This window comes from Euwallacea fornicatus, chromosome 6, assembly GCF_040115645.1.
Source record: "Euwallacea fornicatus isolate EFF26 chromosome 6, ASM4011564v1, whole genome shotgun sequence".
In the NCBI taxonomy this organism is placed as follows: domain Eukaryota; kingdom Metazoa; phylum Arthropoda; class Insecta; order Coleoptera; family Curculionidae; genus Euwallacea; species Euwallacea fornicatus.
In genome coordinates, this window is record NC_089546.1 from 5852441 (window position 1) to 5873370 (window position 20930).

At 32.7% G+C, this 20930-nt stretch overlaps 4 protein-coding genes across 8 annotated transcripts; 2 read left to right on the forward strand and 2 right to left on the reverse strand.

Moving 5' to 3' along the window:
• The first annotated feature begins 78 nt into the window (after window positions 1–78).
• LOC136339839 (lipase 3-like) lies at window positions 79–3038 on the forward strand. The gene is made up of 8 exons (XM_066283374.1): window positions 79–232; window positions 295–420; window positions 471–667; window positions 736–982; window positions 1401–1571; window positions 2464–2548; window positions 2615–2757; window positions 2823–3038. The coding sequence occupies exons 1-8, from the start codon at window positions 89–91 to the stop codon at window positions 2973–2975; spliced, it is 1266 nt and encodes a 421-aa protein (XP_066139471.1). The 5' UTR covers window positions 79–88; the 3' UTR covers window positions 2976–3038.
• On the reverse strand, window positions 2066–14574 carry LOC136339837 (uncharacterized). 2 transcript variants are annotated; one of them, XM_066283371.1, is made up of 9 exons: window positions 14360–14574; window positions 9125–9280; window positions 8856–8939; window positions 5956–6220; window positions 5690–5877; window positions 4450–4780; window positions 4113–4237; window positions 3665–3862; window positions 2066–3607 (listed from the first exon to the last, which is right to left on the reverse strand). In XM_066283371.1, exons 2-9 carry the CDS (start codon window positions 9266–9268, stop codon window positions 3341–3343), a joined length of 1602 nt encoding a protein of 533 aa, XP_066139468.1. In that variant the 5' UTR covers window positions 9269–9280; window positions 14360–14574; the 3' UTR covers window positions 2066–3340. The 2 variants fall into 2 exon arrangements, with proteins under 2 accessions (XP_066139468.1, XP_066139469.1); XM_066283372.1 differs by lacking the exon at window positions 8856–8939.
• LOC136339838 (jerky protein homolog-like) lies at window positions 6331–8231 on the forward strand. The gene is made up of 2 exons (XM_066283373.1): window positions 6331–7342; window positions 7405–8231. Exons 1-2 carry the CDS (start codon window positions 6536–6538, stop codon window positions 8185–8187), a joined length of 1590 nt encoding a protein of 529 aa, XP_066139470.1. The 5' UTR covers window positions 6331–6535; the 3' UTR covers window positions 8188–8231.
• Window positions 14575–15712: 1138 nt separating the features above from the next.
• hfw (leucine-rich repeat domain-containing protein hfw) lies at window positions 15713–20571 on the reverse strand. 4 transcript variants are annotated; one of them, XM_066283241.1, is made up of 9 exons: window positions 20446–20571; window positions 19833–20061; window positions 19129–19446; window positions 18910–19073; window positions 18679–18849; window positions 18465–18620; window positions 18111–18221; window positions 17626–17794; window positions 15713–17500 (listed from the first exon to the last, which is right to left on the reverse strand). In XM_066283241.1, the coding sequence occupies exons 1-9, from the start codon at window positions 20554–20556 to the stop codon at window positions 17391–17393; spliced, it is 1539 nt and encodes a 512-aa protein (XP_066139338.1). In that variant the 5' UTR covers window positions 20557–20571; the 3' UTR covers window positions 15713–17390. The 4 variants fall into 4 exon arrangements, with proteins under 4 accessions (XP_066139338.1, XP_066139339.1, XP_066139340.1 ...); XM_066283242.1 differs by lacking the exon at window positions 20446–20571 and adding an exon at window positions 20161–20387; XM_066283243.1 differs by lacking the exon at window positions 20446–20571 and adding an exon at window positions 20165–20386.
• Between the last annotated feature and the right edge of the window lie 359 nt (window positions 20572–20930).

Below are 20930 nucleotides of genomic sequence, written 5' to 3' on the forward strand. Positions count from 1 at the left end.
TAGCAACTAAATAGCTTTTCTGTGTTTCTCTGGGTAATTTGACAACGTAATAATGAGAAATTATCTTTACATGAGCAATTTAAATTAGATGTGTGGCAATCAAAGGACATCACTTAAATGCTTCATTGAAGATTGTAAGATACGAACAATGAACATGTACCGAATTTTCGTCGTATTATTTTGTGTCAAATTTCAAACGTTTGCAGATGAAACAAATATGATGATGAATTTTGTAAGTTTTTCAGTACTGATAAAAAATATGGAAGTTATTATTGATTTAGATTTTTGAATTAGACCGACATAGTGGGCTTTTATGGATATCCGACAGAAATCCACGAGATTGAAACTGAAGACGGTTATCTTTTGGACGTGTACAGGGTGCCCCGCAGTCCTAAGACCACAACTAAATCTACCAATTCTGTAAGTTTAATGAAGAATCTAGTAACTGTTAAAAACAAATCTTTCGCTAGTTCCCAGTATTAGTAAATCATGGTTTGATGGGATCCGCGGAAAACTTTGTCATAGGCGGTCCTTCAAAAGCTTTAGCCTATGTTTTGGCAGACAAGAATTATGACGTGTGGTTTTGCAATTCCCGTGGTAGTTGGCACTCCCGGAAGCACAAAACCATGGATCCTGATAGAGATCTTCGTCAGTTTTGGAAATTTTCGTAAGTGGGTACACATAGTATGGCAAGTCTACTAGTATGAAAGAACAATTAGAAGGCTATTTATGCAGGTGGCATGAAATTGGTTATTACGATTTACCGGCCACTATCGATTATATACTGAACGTTACACAGAAGTCTAAGCTGCATTATATCGGACATTCACAAGGAACTACTACATTTTTCGCCTTAATGGCAGAGAAGCCAGAGTACAACGAAAAAATTCGCGTGATGCTTGCTCTAGCACCGTCGGCCTTGTTAGAGCACATTAAAGATCCTTCTCTCAAGCTTTTAGCTCCGACTTATAGGTACTTACAGGTAATTGGTATACAGCCGATCCTGTAGATATAATCCTGAGTATCTATACAGGATGTTTCGAAATTACATGGCCAAAGTTAATCAGCGAAACCTTCAATTAAAAATAATACTAGTTTGCTTACAGCTTTCCATAAAATAGATACATGGTATTGAATAAATTATAAGTTTATTTTTTTGCAAAAACGCTCGTAAATTTATATTTTTATTTGTGAGTTTTTAAGTAAATTGGAAATATACAAAGGTGCCTGAAAACTAAACTCAACATATTTGTAGTTAGCAAACTGGCCTTCTTGTTCGAGACACCCTGTACATATATTGGTGAGTCAGTTTATACCAACAGGAGTCTGGCATTCGATAGAAAACTTTAATTTATAAGACAAGCAAACCCTGGAGATACATAAGATAAAACATTTATTAGACCTTGGCCGAGTCATTCGAGATATATGAGCTGGTACCGAAACGCTTGTTGTCACACGACGCCCTACGAAGTATAATAGGCAGTCTTTGCGATAGTCAATCTGCCACCAGGATTCTTTGTATGAACGTATTCATGGCCATGTCCGGGTTTTCCGAAGAACAATTAGATCCAGTAAGTACAGTGTCCTGGAATTAGTGGTTTGCATATTGAAGGATTAATCGAAATAAATGTTTGTCGTTCCTGCAGTGCCTGAAGGTATAATTAAGTGATGTGGATATGCTAGTAGATGCAGGTATGCAAGTAATTAAAACCACTTTCCTTCTATCGAAGAATACATTTCTGCTGTATTTCAATATTCACCAGACATGGAAAAAACATGACAATGCATCGTTAAGTGGCCGATTAAATATAAACGAATTTATCAAGACTCACGATTAAATCTTCTAAAATATAATCTATTTTTATGTTACGAATCAAATGCAAATTTTGCTTACTATTAATATATGACCGGGATGTAAAATAAGTATTAAAATAAAATTTTGCATGTTTTTTCCCGATATGAAATAATAACATCAAGCCGTCGATATTATCATTGGTATACAAAGCGTTCAATCGTTTCGTTTTCGGGATTTGGAGGTGTGTTCACAGATAAATATATGCATATATATAGATAAACAGATATATTTCATATGAGATAAAACAATGCTATTTGTAGATATAGAAGAAAAAAACAGTTCTTCATTTTAAAAAATTATAAATCTTTTATTAATATGCAGGTATCACAAATAACATTTTAAATTTTTGTTTATTTCTGTGCATATTTGTTTTAAAGTGTTTTTCATTATGTTCCCTTTATACTTATCTCACATACGGTATCTTAAATGACAGTTTCGAGTCAAACAGTCTTCTATATCTGCAGATAAGAAAATTTTTCTTTTCGTTAACTCTCTCCGTGGATACACCGTAATTTATACTGATATTAATCAAAAATCGAGTCCACTATTCAAGCTGTTAATATCTTGCCACAAAAAAAGACTAGAGCTCCTTAATATATGTATTGTAGGACACCATTCCACTGATACTTCAAACAGGACCCGCTGGTGCTTCTCTTTATCAAGTCCTACACTATGCTCAATTGGTGAACACAGGTATAGGAGTAATGCATAACTATTTCACATAAATAAAAAAATTAATGGATAGGAACAATGTTGTAGGAAAATTCATAAAATATGATTGGGGTCCGAAAGAAAATCTACTGAAATATAATTCCACAGTGCCCCCCGAATATAACTTGACTCATGTGACGTGTCCTGTAGCATTATTCTACGGCGATGCAGACTTACTGACTACTAAAGAGGTAACAAATGATGTTTTATGAGTTTTCAGATATAAGAGGATTTATTGAATGTTTTAACATGCCAGGACGTTACGATACTAGCTACTCGCCTTCCTAATGTCGTTGACGTCTATAGAGTGCCTTACGACAATTGGTCGCATATGGACTTTCTGTGGGCGAAAGATATTGATAAACTACTCAATAAGCATTTACTGAGGGTATTGCATAAATTCAGATAAATCTTTTAAGGTCACATGTTTAAAAATAAACACAGCAAATATATTCGTACATCAATATGAAAACTCTTTAAAAACTAATATTTAATGTCAATACAATGTGCAGACTACAGACTATGAATAAGTTGCATGTTTACAACCCCAACATTTTAATTATTCTACGTCAGAAATATATAAGTATAGACGGTACAACATCCAGTGAAAAGAAATATAAATATTTGAGGTTGCAGTTTAAGTAAATAGACATATCATTCTACATATCTTAGCAGCACAAAAACATTCCGCAGATCTGTGTGTCGATTCAATTTGCCAAAATAGATGATAATAATAAATTGGGCACGTCATCTCAAATAATATTCACCATACTGTTAAGTCTCCATGGGGATAAATTTAATGTTTGCGTGCATTTGTGAAAATAGGATATACAACTGAGAATCCAGACCGATATTGTCGATTTCCACTACTTTAGCAGCCTCGGCTTTAGGCTCTTTACGGACAACGGCAACACCTGATATTCTCATCATATAGGAATCTTTTTCGCTGGACGCGCCTCCAGGTCGCGACAGTTGAATATGACACGTGACATCAATATGAATATGTTTCACTATGGCGAATTGATCAAGTTGGGTCTTCACCTGCAAAATCGAGAATATGTAATTATTTTGTATTTGATGCGGAGAGGTTTTCGGTACTTTCTGACTTTTTTCTTCGAACTGAGGTTTGTCGTCCCGAAAAACTGTTGCTTCTCCTATTACTTGTCCGCCGGCTTTCACGTAGAATTTCATGCCCTTGGAGACAGCTCTAGGTTCAAGTCCCAAGCCGTCCGGATGGTTGTCAGACCACAAATAATTGTTCGGGTTGTTAAGAGAATCAGGTTCAAAGGTTAATCTCTAGCAAAAATCAAACATTTAAAATAGTAATACTTGTTTTAAACTAATTTAAGTTATGTATAACTATTATGAATTACTACTAAAAAGAAGCTAAAGATACAAGGTGATAATTTGAAAACTTACAATGGCTAGAACTGATGAACAAACCAGATATGTAAAATCTCTCAAAACAGTTTCTATAAAATTGTATTTTGAAGGACCCCAAGGTGTATTAAATACACAGTTGTAACTTATCCCATTTTTTACTTACCTTTGCATACCCCATGCCAATGCCAACAAGGCGCAATGCTCTTCCATTAAATAAGTGATACTTCTTGTTATTTGGCCTTACTTTGTAGCAGAATCCTGGGATAATTCTTGGATCAACATACGTGCCTAAATAAAGAATATAATTTATATACATATGTATCAAAATAAAAAAAAAACTTAATAAAGAAAAAATTACTAACAAGTTTTGTTTCTGAATTGCAATGCTGTATCTAAAAAAAATAAATGGGGGGTCGGACGTTAGAAATTAATTATCTTCCAGTTGAATTATCGTCGATTAAAATCTGAATCGCCAACTGCAATATGAAACTGCGACTTACCCACAACTGGCAACTCATAATGCTCCAACCCGGTCATTGTATATTTAGTGGGTACATCGTTAATATCTCTTCCTCTCACTGTAACTCTTCTGTAATTATTTTTGATTCCGGGCACCAAATGCAATCTTTGCTTCTTAATATATATATTCACCACCTTGACCATCTGAGCGAAATTCTTTCCCTTTAATTTCACGGCGACAGCAATTCCACTCAGCAACATAGGTTTCGCAACACCTATATCATAAAACTCAACCTTGCCTGTAAATTTTACATTTGCTCGTTTTTCAATGCCCTGTTTAGTGAATGAGCTAGAAATTTCTAATTGATCGTCCTGAAAGAATGAGCATTATAAGTGGGGTAAATTGTTAACTTAAAGTACGTTCTTAAATGAAAGACTTACGACAACGCACTCAGGTCGGTGCGCCTTTCGAATTCCACTACAATTTTTACGTTTGGATCGAAGCACTCTTAGGCACGTGTAGCGGGGGACGGTTCTGATAAAACAACTATTTTTGCTATGGTTCCCCAAGTCTCTATTCAGCGTCCCTATCATTCTTTTTTACGGAATAGCCAACATGTATGTAGTATCTTGTTACAAAAATTTTGTTCTGACAGGAAAAAAATCAATTTCGGATCATCAGAAACACTGATAAATATGCGCTATGAGTATCGACCGATGATATTTTACGCATATTTTTCTCTATTTCGGGCGGTCCAGAATCGGTTTTCCTCACTGTTGTAAGATATATCAAATGATCTTCAGTTAGCTTTGGAATATATATGTAAGCAGTGGTCAGATAGTCAACTAAGTAGGTATTATTATCCAAAAAAATCGATCAACAGATCTGATGTGATCCAAAATTGGCAAACTAAAACAAATTGCGCCAGATTTGAATGAATTCGTGCCAGAGTCGAAAAGTACTCTGTCAACATTTTGATGGACAACCTGAATATTACCCAACTTTAAGAAGCGAAACGAGATAATACATAAATGTTTAGCTACTCAACTATAACTATTAAACTACCCTCTGTAACGGGATATTATTAAATTTATGTTAGAATAAATTTTTTGTTATGATTTAAAATGATCGCGAATTTCCCTTACAAAATTTAGATATGAAATTCCAAACAGGACCCCACTCAAAAATTAGGCGCACGCAGATACTTGTCTCAAGGACGCTGAAATAGCTACCTATATCTATATTCAACGTCAAATCAAAAAAACAAAACACGAACATACCTCAACACTTAGTACTTCGACTGTGCCTTGAGCCTCACGGTTTATATCGAAAATAGTGAATTTGTCTCCTTCAGAGATAAGTTCCATCTCAAAAGCGTAACCGTCGGGTCTGTTATCGCTATAGAAATAATTATCATTCGAGTTTATTTTGCCATTTTCTGGTTCAAAAGTAATGCGTCTAGCAAATCCTAAAAAAAAACCGAAGTGATGCATAACATATTTGTTATTCAAACAACTACATATTCACATAGTTCTAAATGACTCACCCCTTCCAATGCTCTGCAGCATCAGGGCCTTATTTTTGAATAAGCATTGGTTGGTGGTGGATTTTTTGCCGAGAGGAGGTAAAGGTCGAACTTTGTATTTGAAACCGGGGACGATACGCTTGTCGATGTACACTCCGCAAACCGGAAATTGGTGGGGAAGCACAGAACAAATGGTGTAATGAGCGGGAAGATCATTAAGGGTTGAAGCGTCTAATTTTGTGATGAACTCAGGTTGATGGAGACCCGCCGAATAGGCAAGAGATTCCTAAACGCATATAAGTAATATTACAGCAGACGCTCGATAACGTAAATATGGGATAACTAAAACTTGCGCTAATGTAAACACATACTTCGTTCTATAGCATCAAACGGAACACGTGATAATGTAAACAATGTATACGCTCGATGACGTAAACAACTTTTTGCGACGGTGAATCGCCGATTTATGTTGGGGATTCACCTTTGCAAGAAAGTACGACAAACCTGGCAAACCAAGCCAGTCGTAGATGGTGTTTAGAACACGTTTATACATACGTTATAACAACCAATACATTGCATGCGTTAATACATTTTTACGATCATGGCATCCATATCGTATAAAAGAAAATGTTTAAAATTAAGTGAGAAAGTGAAAATTATAGAAGAAGTTTCATTAGGCGCTGGAGTAACACAATTAGCAAAAAAATATGGTGTATCAAAAGCAACAATTTGCAAAATTAAGCGCATGAAAAGACAACTTTTACAAAGAACGTGCAATACATTTGGAGGACCGGGAAATAGAAGAACTTTAAAAAATGCAAAGGCACCCAAAATGGAAAATTCTCTGTATAAGTGGTTTTTACAACAGCGGGAAAATCATGTTCCAATTAGTGGCGAAATACTTAAAGAGAGAGCTAAATTGTTAAATCAAAAACTGAAAGAAACTGAAAATTTCGTTGCTAGTGATGGCTGGCTGCAACGATTCAAAGGAAGATATGGAATTCGACTGTTATCTATATCTGGTGAAAAATTATCAGCACAACCACAATTAGTACAACCATTTAAAGAAAAATTGATAAAAATCATTAAAGAGTTAGATTTAAGAATGGAACAAATTTACAACGCAGATGAAAGTGGTCTTTATTGGAAAATGTTACCAGAGAAAACTTACGCTGCATCATATGAAAAATCTGCTCCGGGTATAAAAACAGAAAAACAACGAATAACGTTTTTGGCCTGTACTAATGCTAATGGTTCACACAAGATAAAACCATTGGTAATAGGAAAAGCACAAAATCCACGATCATTTAAAAATTTTAAAGTTCCTGTTGATTATGACTGTTCAAAAACCGCCTGGATGACTAGCGGTATATTCCTGAAATGGTTTCATAAGCGCTTTGTTCCTCAGGTATAACAATAAACAAACACAAATGATCTGTGCATAATTTAAAGATGTTTTTCAATTTGTAGGTAAAAAATTTCCTAAAAGAACAGAAGCTTCCAATAAAAGCGTTATTACTATTGGATAATGCACCATGTCATCCTCCAGAACAACAACTGAGGAGCAGAGATGGGTCAATTTTTGTTATGTACATGCCTCCTAACGTAACATCAATAATTCAACCAATGGACCAGAATATAATAAGACTAACAAAACTGTACTATCGAAAGTTTTTACTTTCATCTGTTTTGTCTAAGAATCCTCAAAACATATCTGATGCTTTAAAAAAAGTAACATTAAGAGAAGCTGTCACAGATTTACATATGGCCTGGAGTGAACTTAATCAGGAAACTATTGCAAAATGTTGGAATAAGCTGTTTAGTACCAATGATGAAGATAATGAAGAAGAGAATGTTCCCTTAAGTGTAATTAGAGAACGTTTGCTATCCAGCGTTGACTCTATTGTCAATAGTGCATCATTGGATGTTGTTAATTTATTGAAAGTAGTGAATCCTAACACTGTTTGTACCTCAGCTGATATTAATATTTGGAACGAGGACAAACTAACGAATGATGCTACTAAAGATGAGAACAGTGAGAATGATGAAGACGATTCCATTGAAGCAAAAAGTTTGGTGACTGATGCCCAAGCTGTACATATATTTAATGAAGCTTTAGATTGGGCTGAAAGAAAAGAAGTGTCATACGCGGATATTTTAGTTCTTCGTAAATTACGGGCTCAGGCATTGGAAGATAATGCTAATCGCAAATTTACGCAGACTAAAATTGCTGATTATTTTTCTTCTAATTAATAACTACTTATTACTACAATAAAAGAATATTTGTTAATTTTTTATAGGTATGTTAGTATTAAACGTTTCTTTCAATAAATCTTTGAATTTTTAAATTACGTTCGCTAATGGAAACATTTCGATAATGTGAACCACACTTGGTTTTAATTAGTTCACATTATCGAACGTCTGCTGTACTTATTTTCGTATTGACAACTAGAAGAGCCATAACTGAAGAATTAAAAAAGGCATGCAGGGTGTGAAAGTTAAAAGAATAAGAAATTTTAATCTTCCCAAAAAGATTTGATATGTTTCAAAGAGGTTTTCTAGTAATTTTGCTTGATATTTTTTAAGAAAAATGCGACACATCACTGCGCTTTCAGGAAATAAGAATAATTGTTGAGTTGTTTTTTATTCAATTCAGAAATAGAAATTGCACTTGAGTTTTTTAGTATGATCTATCATTTTCGAGTAAAAAATTAAAAATTATTTTAATGCGAATTGTACTACATAATTACATTAATACGTATAATAAATAATATTATTATCTGAGCAACGAAGTTCTTGAGGTCCCGTGTTTATAACAATTTTCTTCACATTTAGTCAAAGCCTATTTGCCCCTGCATTGCCTGTGTATATTTTTAAAACACCTTGTATAGATGTGATAAATTATACAGAATAACCCTTACCTGGAAATCATTGTCACTTTCCACATCGCTACATCCCTTTTCTTGAGGTAGTGACACGCAAACATTATTCCAAGGATTTGAATTCTAAGAAAAAATATTTTTTATTCGGCAAAGTAAATTAGGCAACACTATTCATTGTGTCACTTAGAAATGGCTTTAGATGTCCCGTATATAATTTGGTGTTTTTTTTTGTAATTAAAAAGTAAATATTAGTTGTAGCAAATTTATTTTGAATAAGTGATCGCTCTTAGTATAACCTGAGGGCTTACCTGTCTGGCAATTGTTAAAATATTCTCGGTATCACTAGCGTCCTCAAAGAACGTCGTCGAGTTGTTGCGTCTGCCACTTTGCCACACTTTCTGCATTACATCAAGTTTAGCTTCCTCCTGAATACCTTGGTGATGCCCGAACATATTGATGGTAATCTATATAGAAATGGCGCATGAAAGCAGTACACATTATTAATTTACTGCATAAAACGGTTCTCTAATTAGGACACCACAATCATTTTCATTTTGGCAAGTTCATATTATATAAGCATATGGAACATATATGCTCCTTCCCTGAAACCACTCTCAATAGCAATAATAAGTATTTCATATAATTTGTGTAACGACGTATTATGTTTTGTAAACACACCAAAGTCAACTTGAAACCAATTTTAAATAGCTCACAAACATCATGTCGTTATCGCATAAATTTCTTACTGATCATATTATTATTTACTTAGTCAAAACAATATCTGTAGGTATTTCACCTACTTCAACAAGAAGAAAATAAACATCTATCTATGGTAGCTACCTCTTCTTATCGAATTTAGCACGTAATCCACATTTTGTTTTGCGAATTTAAAGGATAAGGTTAAAAATAATAATTTCTAATTGAAATTGGATGACCATGAGATCAATGTGAATGCCGGCATTTTGGCGGTCAAGTTAAGCTAGTAAATAAATCTCTGTAATGAGCCAACTAATTAACTAGAGAACTTAGGTTCTGTTAATCGTCAATTTTATTCCATGAATAGTTCTAAAAAAACTATCAGTATAAGTCTGCCTACGTAAAGTCGTTTCCAAAATAATATAGGATATTTTCTAATTTTATGACGTAAATTTAAGAAAATATAAAAAATACCAGACATGAATAGAGCATATAATACTTCTTGTACCTATTTCGTTGGCCATTTACGAATAAACCAGTCACAATCACCTTAGAATGTGTTCGGCATGACTTTGAAGCACACAATAAGCTGATAAATTGTAAAAAATATCGTCATGCGTAAAAACGACATTGCTTTCCGATCTTTCTTACACTTTAGAATTTTTGACTGTGTATCTTGGAAATGAGCGATTTGTGGATGATAATTATTAATCAAATTGGACTTTTCCCGATGATATATTGACATTTCACTTTGGCATCAAAATTGACAAACACCCTGTACACACCAACTCTACACTACGTTCGAACTAGTCATGAGTCATAAAAATATTTTTTTATTTACTCTACGTACGATCGATATTTAGTAAGAAATTAAGAAAAAACAAATTGAATGTTGGATTTGTTAAATTACAAATCAATGTAGAAAACTTGAATCTAAATAGCAATATATAAATAATAATTTCGGCATTGTCGACTCATATTGTGTACGCCCCAAGCTGATTCAGGTGTAAATAAAAAGGGAAATATTTCTTGTAATCTTTCACGATGCTCGTACTGCAGTAGTGTTTATACCATTTCTAAGTAAAGTCGGTTATAGCATTTTTATTTTGTTAATCCCAATTTCCACTAAATTTACTCATAATTTCCAACATTGAGACTATCCAGACAACTTGGAGGTTGTTAATTTTCAATAAAAATTTAATTCTACATTGTTTTTCCTATTGATTTTTGCGAATTTAGTTAAATAATTTGGCAGTCCGTACAGGTACCATCAATTCAAGTAGAAGCGTGGAAACTGTGGAGCGGAAGGAACATCGTAAAAGATTTAATATGCCTCCAGCAAAGATCAACAAAGTAGGCGGATTTACTCCGGGCTACGTCTTCAGTTCGATCTTTAGGTTAACGTCAGTCTCGTTGCCCTCGCGACAATGCAAATTTTTTAAAATATTGAAGCAAAATTCGGCAATGTAAAAAATGGAAAAAATGCATCACTAAAACTATCAGTAAAAATACTGGAACGGTGAGAGTTTTGAACACCGAATTAACTCCGCCCACTTCAACCGCTGTCTCTCAACCCACTTTGTTGGTCTTTATCGGAGACATATTAAACCTTATGCTGTCCTTTTCCCACTTGCACAATGTCTATGATTCCATTTCAATTGGTAATATATGTATATTTAGGTACCAATTAGCCTGGCAACACGTTTACAGTCGGTGCAGAAAGTATTCGTACAACAGATAATATTTTATAAATAGATAAATTTCAATGATTTTAATGTTAATTTACTTTGCCAAATTGATCATACACATTGTTTCACATTATTATATTACGATATCAAGAAAAAAAAAACATAAACAAGAGTATTTCTAAGAAAATTACACCAAGAACAAAAAATCGACCGGAATAGACTCGCATAAAGTATTCGTACATAGCATGTAGTTGCATCTTCACCGTGACTTAACACATACACATTTTAAATTTAGTAAAATTGAAAAAGTTGAATATTAAAGGTAATAAAATAATTTTTTTTTACAATGGTACATAACATTTTGAAAGCTTCTTAGGATCATGGGACGTAAAAGTAATGAAACATCGGAAGAAGTGCGACAGTTGATTGTTAAAATTACATAATGAATGCAAATCTTTAGCGGAAATTGGTAGAATAGTAAATAGGCCAAGATCTACTATACAAACGATTATACACAGATATTGTGAGCGCAAAACTTCCAAGAATAAACCTCGTGTTGGACGTCCAAAAAAATTAACTGAACATCTAAGACGCATTATTGCGAGGAAAGTTAAAGAGAATCCTCGAATAAGTACGGAAAAAATTGCTACAGAACTAAAGACATACAACAATACACTTGTTTCTGCTAGTACTGTGAGGAATTGTTTGAAAAAACAAGGCTATCAAGGCAGAGTTGCTCGTAAAAAATATTTTATTAATGAGATCAATAGTAAGAAGCGATTAGAATTCGCTAGAAGACATCTTACCACCCCACTATCTTACTGAAATCGAGTCATATTTACTGATGAAAGTAAATTTGAAGTTTTTGGCAACAAACGGCATTTTAAGGTATGAAGAAAAAAAGGAACTGCGTTTAATAAAGAAAATTTACAACCGACAGTGAAGTATGGTGGAGGATCTGTTTTGGTTTGGGGCTGTATGAGCGCTTCAGGAGTAGGATCGCTTCATTTTATTGATGGTATTATGAACCAAATGGTATATATTCACATTTTAAAAACCCACCTTCTACAAAGTGCAACAAAAATGAGAATTAAGGATAACTATATCTTTAGCCAAGACAATGATCCTAAGCACACTGTTATAAATACCAGGCTCTGGATCCTTTATAACACCCCAAAATATTTGAAAACTCCTCCTCAGTGGCCAGATATTAATTCCATCGAACATTTTTGGAGTTACTTGGAAAAAAAAATTAGAAACCACCCAATTCAATCAAGGGAGAGATTAAAAGTTGCACTTTTAGAAGAGTGGAACAAAATTCCGGAAAATTTTACAAGAAATTTAGTTAATTCTATGCCCAGAAGGTTAGAGGCAATTATAAAGTCAAGAGGTTATCCTACAAAATACTAAAACTGTTATTAGAGTCGTATTTGTTACTTTAAATTTCGTTTTTGACATGTGTACGAATACTTATTGCGTCTGAATTCGTGATTATTTTGTAGTTTCCTATATTTATTTAAATAATAAAATTATTAAACTTACTTTTTCTTTTAAAAATATTTGTGAATAATATAAATGAACCTCTATATGTTCCTTTTTGTCTTGTAAAGATGTCCTTTATAGCATAAAATCGATCGTTTTTATAATTTTGCGTTCTGTACGAATACTTTCTGCACCGACTGTATGTATCAAAAATGATTCTACATAAAACGTCTTTTTTAATTTAAAAACGTTTCAATGCGCAATAGTAAGGTAATAATATGTTGTGCCAAAAAATGTTTTTAAAAGAAGAAACGGATTTATTAGCCCATACTGGCATTTTGTTAATGTACATCACAGAGACAAAACGAAATGTTTTGATGCTTGTGCGAACTGGAGTAAGAAGAGAAAGCTAAAAAAATTAGGTAATTAGATGCATCCTATTATTGAAAAAGAGGATAAAAGAAGACGATTTTCAACCATGAAAAAAAATATGCTATTGTACGATTTGCACGAAGTGCAAAAATTGTCATTTTAAATCTCAATAACTCTAAACAGAATAAGGCAGTCATATCAAATATTCGAATACCTTCTTGGGGTCGAACAACTGCAGAAACAGGTAGAAATTTCTTTTACTTCCTTTCTTCTTATTAGATGGGCATGTGAAATACAATTAACTGTACATACAAGATCATACAAATTTTTGTTGCATTCTCAAATTTTCAGCAGCTTTCTGAATATTTTTCTTAAATTATAAACGAACATATACTGAAAGAGTCATGAGTAAAATCGTCTTTTTTACTTAAGTATATTAAACGTCACTATCCAGTTCTTTTATCATTTTTAAGTTCCACGTTAAATTCTAGGGTAAACTTGTATAAGAAATGTTCTCAAAGAAAGCAACGGTTTTTGAATTGTCAACTAATATCAAGTACTATTTTAACATTTTATATCTCCCTGCAAAATAATCTAAGGGACACAAGGTATGTAAATTATGCTTAGAAGATAATACAGTCTCAGCGTTCTCCACATGCCGCACCAAAGCAATGCAAAGGTATCCATAACCTTATATTAACCTTAATTTAACAGATGACAGGAATACCTTTGCTCCGCCTAGTGAAGCTAGCAAAAAACGATAGTTATTGATAATTTACATCATTTGCCTTTGGCCGCTTCAGTCCAATGTGAAGGTATTCCATCCCTCATATTAACCTTGAGTTAATCAATGATAGCAATACCTTCATATGAGCCTATTGCGGCCAGTGAAAAACGCAAATAGTCAATAGCTCACAGCGATTTCCACTGGCCGTTCCAGGACAATTCGAAGATATTCCAAATTTTATTCTAACCTTGAGTTAACAAATAATAGGGATGCCTTCACATCGCACTAATGCAGCCAAGGTTACAGAATATCACTAAATATGTCTATATTTTGAAAGAGTTATAAGTTTTGTGGTATATGTTTGTCAACAATTCAAGTAAAATATTTGGAATGCTAATAAAAAGTCTGGACACTTTCATTTTTCAGTACCTCTAAAAATAACAGAGATGTCTGAAAGTGCACCAAAAATTTGGATGACCCTGTACGTAATACAATGCGTGCATTAACAGTAACATTCTATACCTTACAGATACCTTTCTTACACAATAGGCAAATATACATAAACGTATAATACTCACGTGACCTAATGCTGCTTTGACAATTCGAACGTTAAACGTAATAACAGTCGTACGTAGCTCCCATAAAATGTAAAATCTAACACACTTTTTTGAACTTTCTTCTTAACACTTCTGAACTCGGTATCTCTACTTGCGACTGCTGGTTGAAAACAACTGATTCGTTGGTCCGAAGTCTGATCTTGCTAAACTAAATTTGTACGAGCGGCGCCACTCCAGGGACACACGCAGCATGCACAGTGAAGTCAAACGGAAAAATAATCAATAGGCAGATCCGTAATAAGCTAAACGTGTTAAATATTTTTTTTAACATGTAGTGAGCACAGTATGTCAAAAATCCTTTACCAATTCATGATTTTCAAACACACCTCTTATATTAATGTATTTTGGCAACGGACTAAGTCGTTTTCAATACAAATAATTAAAATTGTATTTATTTCTCACCTGTTCTGTCTGTGGTAAGAAAGTATGCTCTCCTTAGATATCAACCGGCACGAAGTCATTGATTACTTAATATTTTTATCATATTTTGACGTCAAACGGTACACTGTTAAATATGTACCATTACACTTACTGTATTTAAACTTTGTTTCCTAAATTTTGAATTAAAGTCAAGTTTATAGATACTAAAACTTTAACCGGAGGTTTATTTTTAAAGGAAGGTTTTAGGTCTGGTCAACGGTGTTTGCCAGTATCAAAAGATATACACGAAAAAACAAAATTTCAGTTTTCAAATGAGAATAAGTATCATACTTAGAAATCAGGTTTCAAGATTTATGTATATTAATGATGTGTGATGAGAGAGATATTTTCCTTCCTAGAGAGCGACACTGAAGCTCTTCTCCATCAAATAAGGGAGAAAACATTTATTCTCTACGGAGTTTGTGGAAAAAATGCAATTTCTAACGAGTTGCAAATATAAGTCGTTTTAATTTTGCTGTTAAAGATGCGCTCCTTCCTGAGTGTAGAACTATAGTTACCATCGGCTACTATGGATCCTGTTGGTTAACTGAGTTATGAAATGAAGATCACAGCTTCCATTATGTAACCAGTTGAAAAATGAAACGCATTTAACACCGGTGTTGATTAAGAAAATCGTCACGTTATTTGCCAAAATTAGAAAAAAATTATTGATTTGTGAAATTAGACATTTACCTATAATTACTTTTCGGCTACTAGCTCTAAATGGCATCGTTATTAAATGTGTTGGGTGACTGTAAACTACGTCACCTTGTATTTTTCTAAAGCAGCTGAATAACCGGTGCCTAGGAAACTAATCGGCCATAATTTCATCCACGTCCTAGTTGTTCTATTCATAGTTACCATGGAAATGAAAAACAAATGAAACGCTACTCATAATGTTATAATTCAAAGTGCATTCTTTTATTATGATTTGGATTTAATTTACAATTAATTTTTAGTAGTGGAAAAATTTGCATTTACACTGAGTTGCTAAAATACTTAGGACCGTCACGTTACGACTTTTATTTAAACTTGACATTCGGGTCACGATAATAAGTTTCACAATATTGGTGTAAAGATACTATAAAATAATTATTTATTCATTACACTTCAAAATTTTGTAGTCTATTACAATCTAATTACTTATGCATTTATAACATTTTATCACATCAATAATTATATTCGCGATAGTATTCATATATTTATATCTACCTATATCATAAACCCGAAGTGCATAGTAGAACACTATGGATAAGCAGCTACATATTTCCAGGATTATTATTTACGTAATAGGTACTTGATATGTAGTTTTTGGAACACTGGTAATCATAAGACACATTTAAAGCACCACATTATGAATTGTGGTTAAGTAAAAAGACGTTTAACTAACGATCTCATAATATCTGCCTCGCATTACCTAACAAAATTTCTTGCAAAATTAGAGATATGTATATAAAGATAAGAATGCTATTTAATCTTTGTTTCTTTTAACAACTAGCCAAACTCAATTTAATAATAAAGTAATATAAATAAATAATAAATTGATTTTTAGACTACATACATATATGTATCTAAATAATTTTTTATAACATTCTCAATAATAGGTACTCATATAAATTTAAATTCGTTTTATGTTAAATGTATGGCTTGCGTCTTTTTTACTTCATATAAAATAATACCAACCACATTTTCTTTTTATTATTCACTAGTTACAAACATGATCACAAATTAGATCTTAGAATGAGATAGATAAGAAAAAAAAATCAAATTCCAAATTCCCGGTCAAGAATTGTTTTGAATGTTTTTATAATAGACTATTAAATACTCCTAGTAAAATATAATTTATTGAGCAACTTTTTAAGCGCAAGGTAGAAAAAATATTTAAAAATGGAACGGTCATGATTGAGTCATACATTGTCAAGGCGTTGAATTTTGAGCTCTAACTGACTCCTTACGTCCTTGCGAGACCTTCATTAATAACAAAGCTATAGCGTGTAAGTGAAAATGGTTAACTCACGACACTTATATTGATTATCCACTATCCATTGAAATAAGTATGAAAATTATTAAAGATACTGAAACTAAAAATAATTCAAACCGTCCAAATTTTCTTAATTATTTTTTTCAGCATGTAAAGCATTCACAAAGCACATTTTCCACTTTGTGGAAGAACATTACCAATATTTATATTTATTTTCAAGACAGACACGATCAAAACAATAATAAACGCGTTATCCACCACATGGCCAACTGCTGATTGATCTACACCTGCAGATGACAAATCGTTTTATAGAGTTGTAATTAGTTTCGTTTCATTGGTTTTGTACGTACTTATTTAAATATTATTAACTGTTGTTTGTGATTTGTTGATATTGTCATGTATTCCAACTTTTAATTTATTAAGTTATTTTAGTAATAAACTCGCATGTCATTTTTTATTATATTTTATGGATCCAAGTGAGTCCTGCTCAATAGTTTTGCTGTGACTGTGCGTGCACTTGTTTTGATCATGTCTAATTTGAAAAAAAACTTTAGATGTGAGTGAATTTACCTCTTTGGCCCTATTTTTATCTTACTCGCACAACCAATCGCAAGGCAGCCTTGGCATTTTATTAGCAGGCCATGGTAAATATCCAGCAGTTTTAAACACCCAATAGTCATAGGACACCTTAGCCACCAAACCTAAAAATTCCATTGAAAAGGAAGCAATTCCTATGCCTGCACTTCCATAACAATACGCAATGTAAATACTATTTTAGGTTCGCATTTTCCGGATAATATGTAAAGGAAGGTTAAACCATATTTACCAACAAACAGTAAAACCTCCGCGGTTATAATGTAATAAATGAAGTCAGTCCAATCCTGTGGACTTTGACACATTTTAGCAGCATCTAATTCAATAACTTTAGAATTCATGTTATGACATTTTATGTCATCATAGTCGGGAATGTGACTAAGTTTCGACAACAACCACACCTGGAAAATGAATAATTAAATTTTACAGTTTTCTACAATCCGCCGTTTTGTAATATGTGACTAATCACGTTATTTATTGCCCTTCAGTTCTAACAGAAATGGATCTGTTATGTTCTCAAAATTGAGTTAAATCTCAGAAAAAAAAACATAATAAGTGACTTATTTTTTTAAAGTGCAATAAATCATAACGACGGCTAAATATACACAACAATTGCTTAAATACAACAAACAAACAAACAAACCGTTTTCAAATATTTAAAGGTCGCATTTGCTTCAAAACTGTGAATATGCGATTTGTTTGCTCTGTCATGTCTACCTTGAGTTTCATAGTATTGCAATCGCAGTGTATTTTATTGAAACCCAGTTTCACTTTCCGTTGATTGTAGTTCCTTTCAAACTGAATATTGTCTAATACATACGTTTCCAACTAAAAAGTTCAATAATTGATCATATTAATAAATAATAATAAAAAAAACCTCTCAGTAGGCAGTGAACCGTAAACGTTTGGCGTTGATTAAGCCATTTACTATATCTGAATGACCTTTAGAGTAGATAACAGATGAATTTATTCAAGACATTCCTGTGATATTTCTACGCCTACTTTGGATTTTTTTTTAAATCATCAACCATATTATATAAGTACACACATCATTCATATTGATTCACATACCACTCTAATGTCGTTGCGTTGAAGACTCAAAGTATTAAAATTACTTATAAATTTAGTCCCTTCTAATGGTTGAATGGAAGAAATTCTGTTATTATCTGCAATAAAATTCCTCAAATTTTGGTAAGATGGATCACTCAATTCCTTTATAGATGTTATCTACAATCTCAGTTCTTAGATTGCATTACTCAAACCAACATTTCAATATTTTGCTCACTTTATTGTTGCTCACGTCCAAATAAATGGTATTGACAGGCAGCGGTACTGGCAAAGAGTGAAATTTTTTGCCTGAACAGTTCATTGCCACTTCAATAGTTGATAACTTTTCTGGAGAAAGGTTTAGTCGATATGTTTCACAAGAGCAATTGTGGTGGCAATTATTTTGTAACTGTATAATAAATATCAATATTACAAAATATAAGAAGAAAATTATTGGTGACGCATTTACCTCATGCATCGCTTTTACTTGCAAAAATGGTAAAATCTCCGCTGTTTTAAACCATACAAAATCCTTAGACGTTATGCAGAATGTATCATTTTCATTGTTAAAAGTTATTTCTGGACGGATAAGTAGAGTATTTTTCAGTTTTGAACAAATTAGATTTTTATTATCTGTAAATACATATGCTATAAAGGCAATTTATGAAGAATTTACCTAATTACTTACTAGATATGTTTAAACTGACACTGCCCTTCCGAATATTAGGCACCTCAGTCAAATTATTGTGAGATAGATCCAAAACACTCAAAGTGTACAGAGTCGCCAGAGATCGGTTTTCAATGGTGTTAATGTGATTTGAGGACAGATTCAAACAGGAGACCCTACTGTGTTTGGCAAATTCTCCTTCAATCCTGCTTATGTTTCCATCTGTGATTGTCAAATAACGAATCAATCTTAGTACTGATTGAGAGGAAGTTAGATTAAATGTGTCAAAGGTTGCATTGCGAATGTGAAGAGCTTCAATGCCATTGTTTGAGGTGATGTCTGCAAATGAACGTCAAATTTAAATGATAAGTGCTTTTCAATCCTCATTTTAGAAACATTGTAATAAAACTTTGATATTGTTATAATAAGGCCTTATCTGGATGAAAATTTCAATAAAAAACACAAAACTGACCAATACTCTGTTTTATTTTAATGTTTCCATGTATTTTATCTGTCCTATCATTGTCTAAGTTTTGCTACAATGATCTTGAAGTTTAAATATATGAAACCCAGAACCCAATCTACGTATATATTTGTGGGATTTATTACTATCCATTAACACTACACTACCATTTTACTTCCCAACTAAAATCTAAATATGTTTTAAATTAGTTACTAATATGTATAGTAACACAAGGTATACTCAGTAGAAATATTATACTTACTAACACAAGCCAATCCTTCAGTGAGTGTGAAATGATTAACATCACAACAGATAGCTGCTTTTTGGCAATCAGCTAGTAAATGACATCTACATGTGTCTTTAGGAGGAGGACACATTTCGGGTAATTGATAAAAACATTGATTGCTGCAACTGCTATCGTCAGGAGCAAGAAGTGAGGTAGATTTAATGATAAGAATTATAATATATAAAATTTCATACCACACCCTCATCTGAAACAAAATAGGTGGTCTTTTGAAAAATTAGAAGTGCAAGTAGATATTTAAAATTTAATCCTTAAATAAACAGTCTTTGAGGTCTCCCTTACATACATACATAAAGAGAAATCCTCTTGGACAAGACCCACAAACATAATAAATTAATGTTTCAAAAATATAAAATAAGTAAACAAGTTTCAAGGAAATACAACCAAAATTTTAACCCTAGAATTTCGAAAAATTGAGGGCAGAATCTCTTCTTAACTTTATTTTAGATCTATTATATTAAAATAATTTGTTCACAAATTTTACAAAATACATTCAGTTTATGCAAAATATATAAAATTTATATCAAAATATAAAAAATTAAATGTTAAAAATCCCTGTGAAAAAGCTCACCATGTCAAGGAAAGTTAGCGTGACGTCAGAACGCCCGGAAAACGTTTCTACAACGTTGTCACATATAAAATACCGCGTTAGTTTTAATGGTTGGTTTAAGTCTAATGTCATTCATCAATAATGGCATTAATGGTGCACTCGATTCCAGCCATTGTTTCGTCCAATACTATAAAGTGGAGAATTCAATTTATTATTGTTTTTAAGTATTTGTATTAATAAAATACATAGGATAGAAAAAAAACAGCATTTTCATTTAAGAATATATTCTCGTACAAGATAATGCTTGTTAAATAATGCCACAATGGTGAATGTAAAGATGAAACTACGATTACAACCCAAAAATACCATAGTTTCTTATTTAAATGCAGTTTAATATTTGCACTCATTTGAGCCAAAATTAAGACCTAACCACCGATAATTCCTATTCGAATTTGTAAGCCCTTAAAGCTGTTGAGCATTAACACATGAAACTCCTATTTCATACA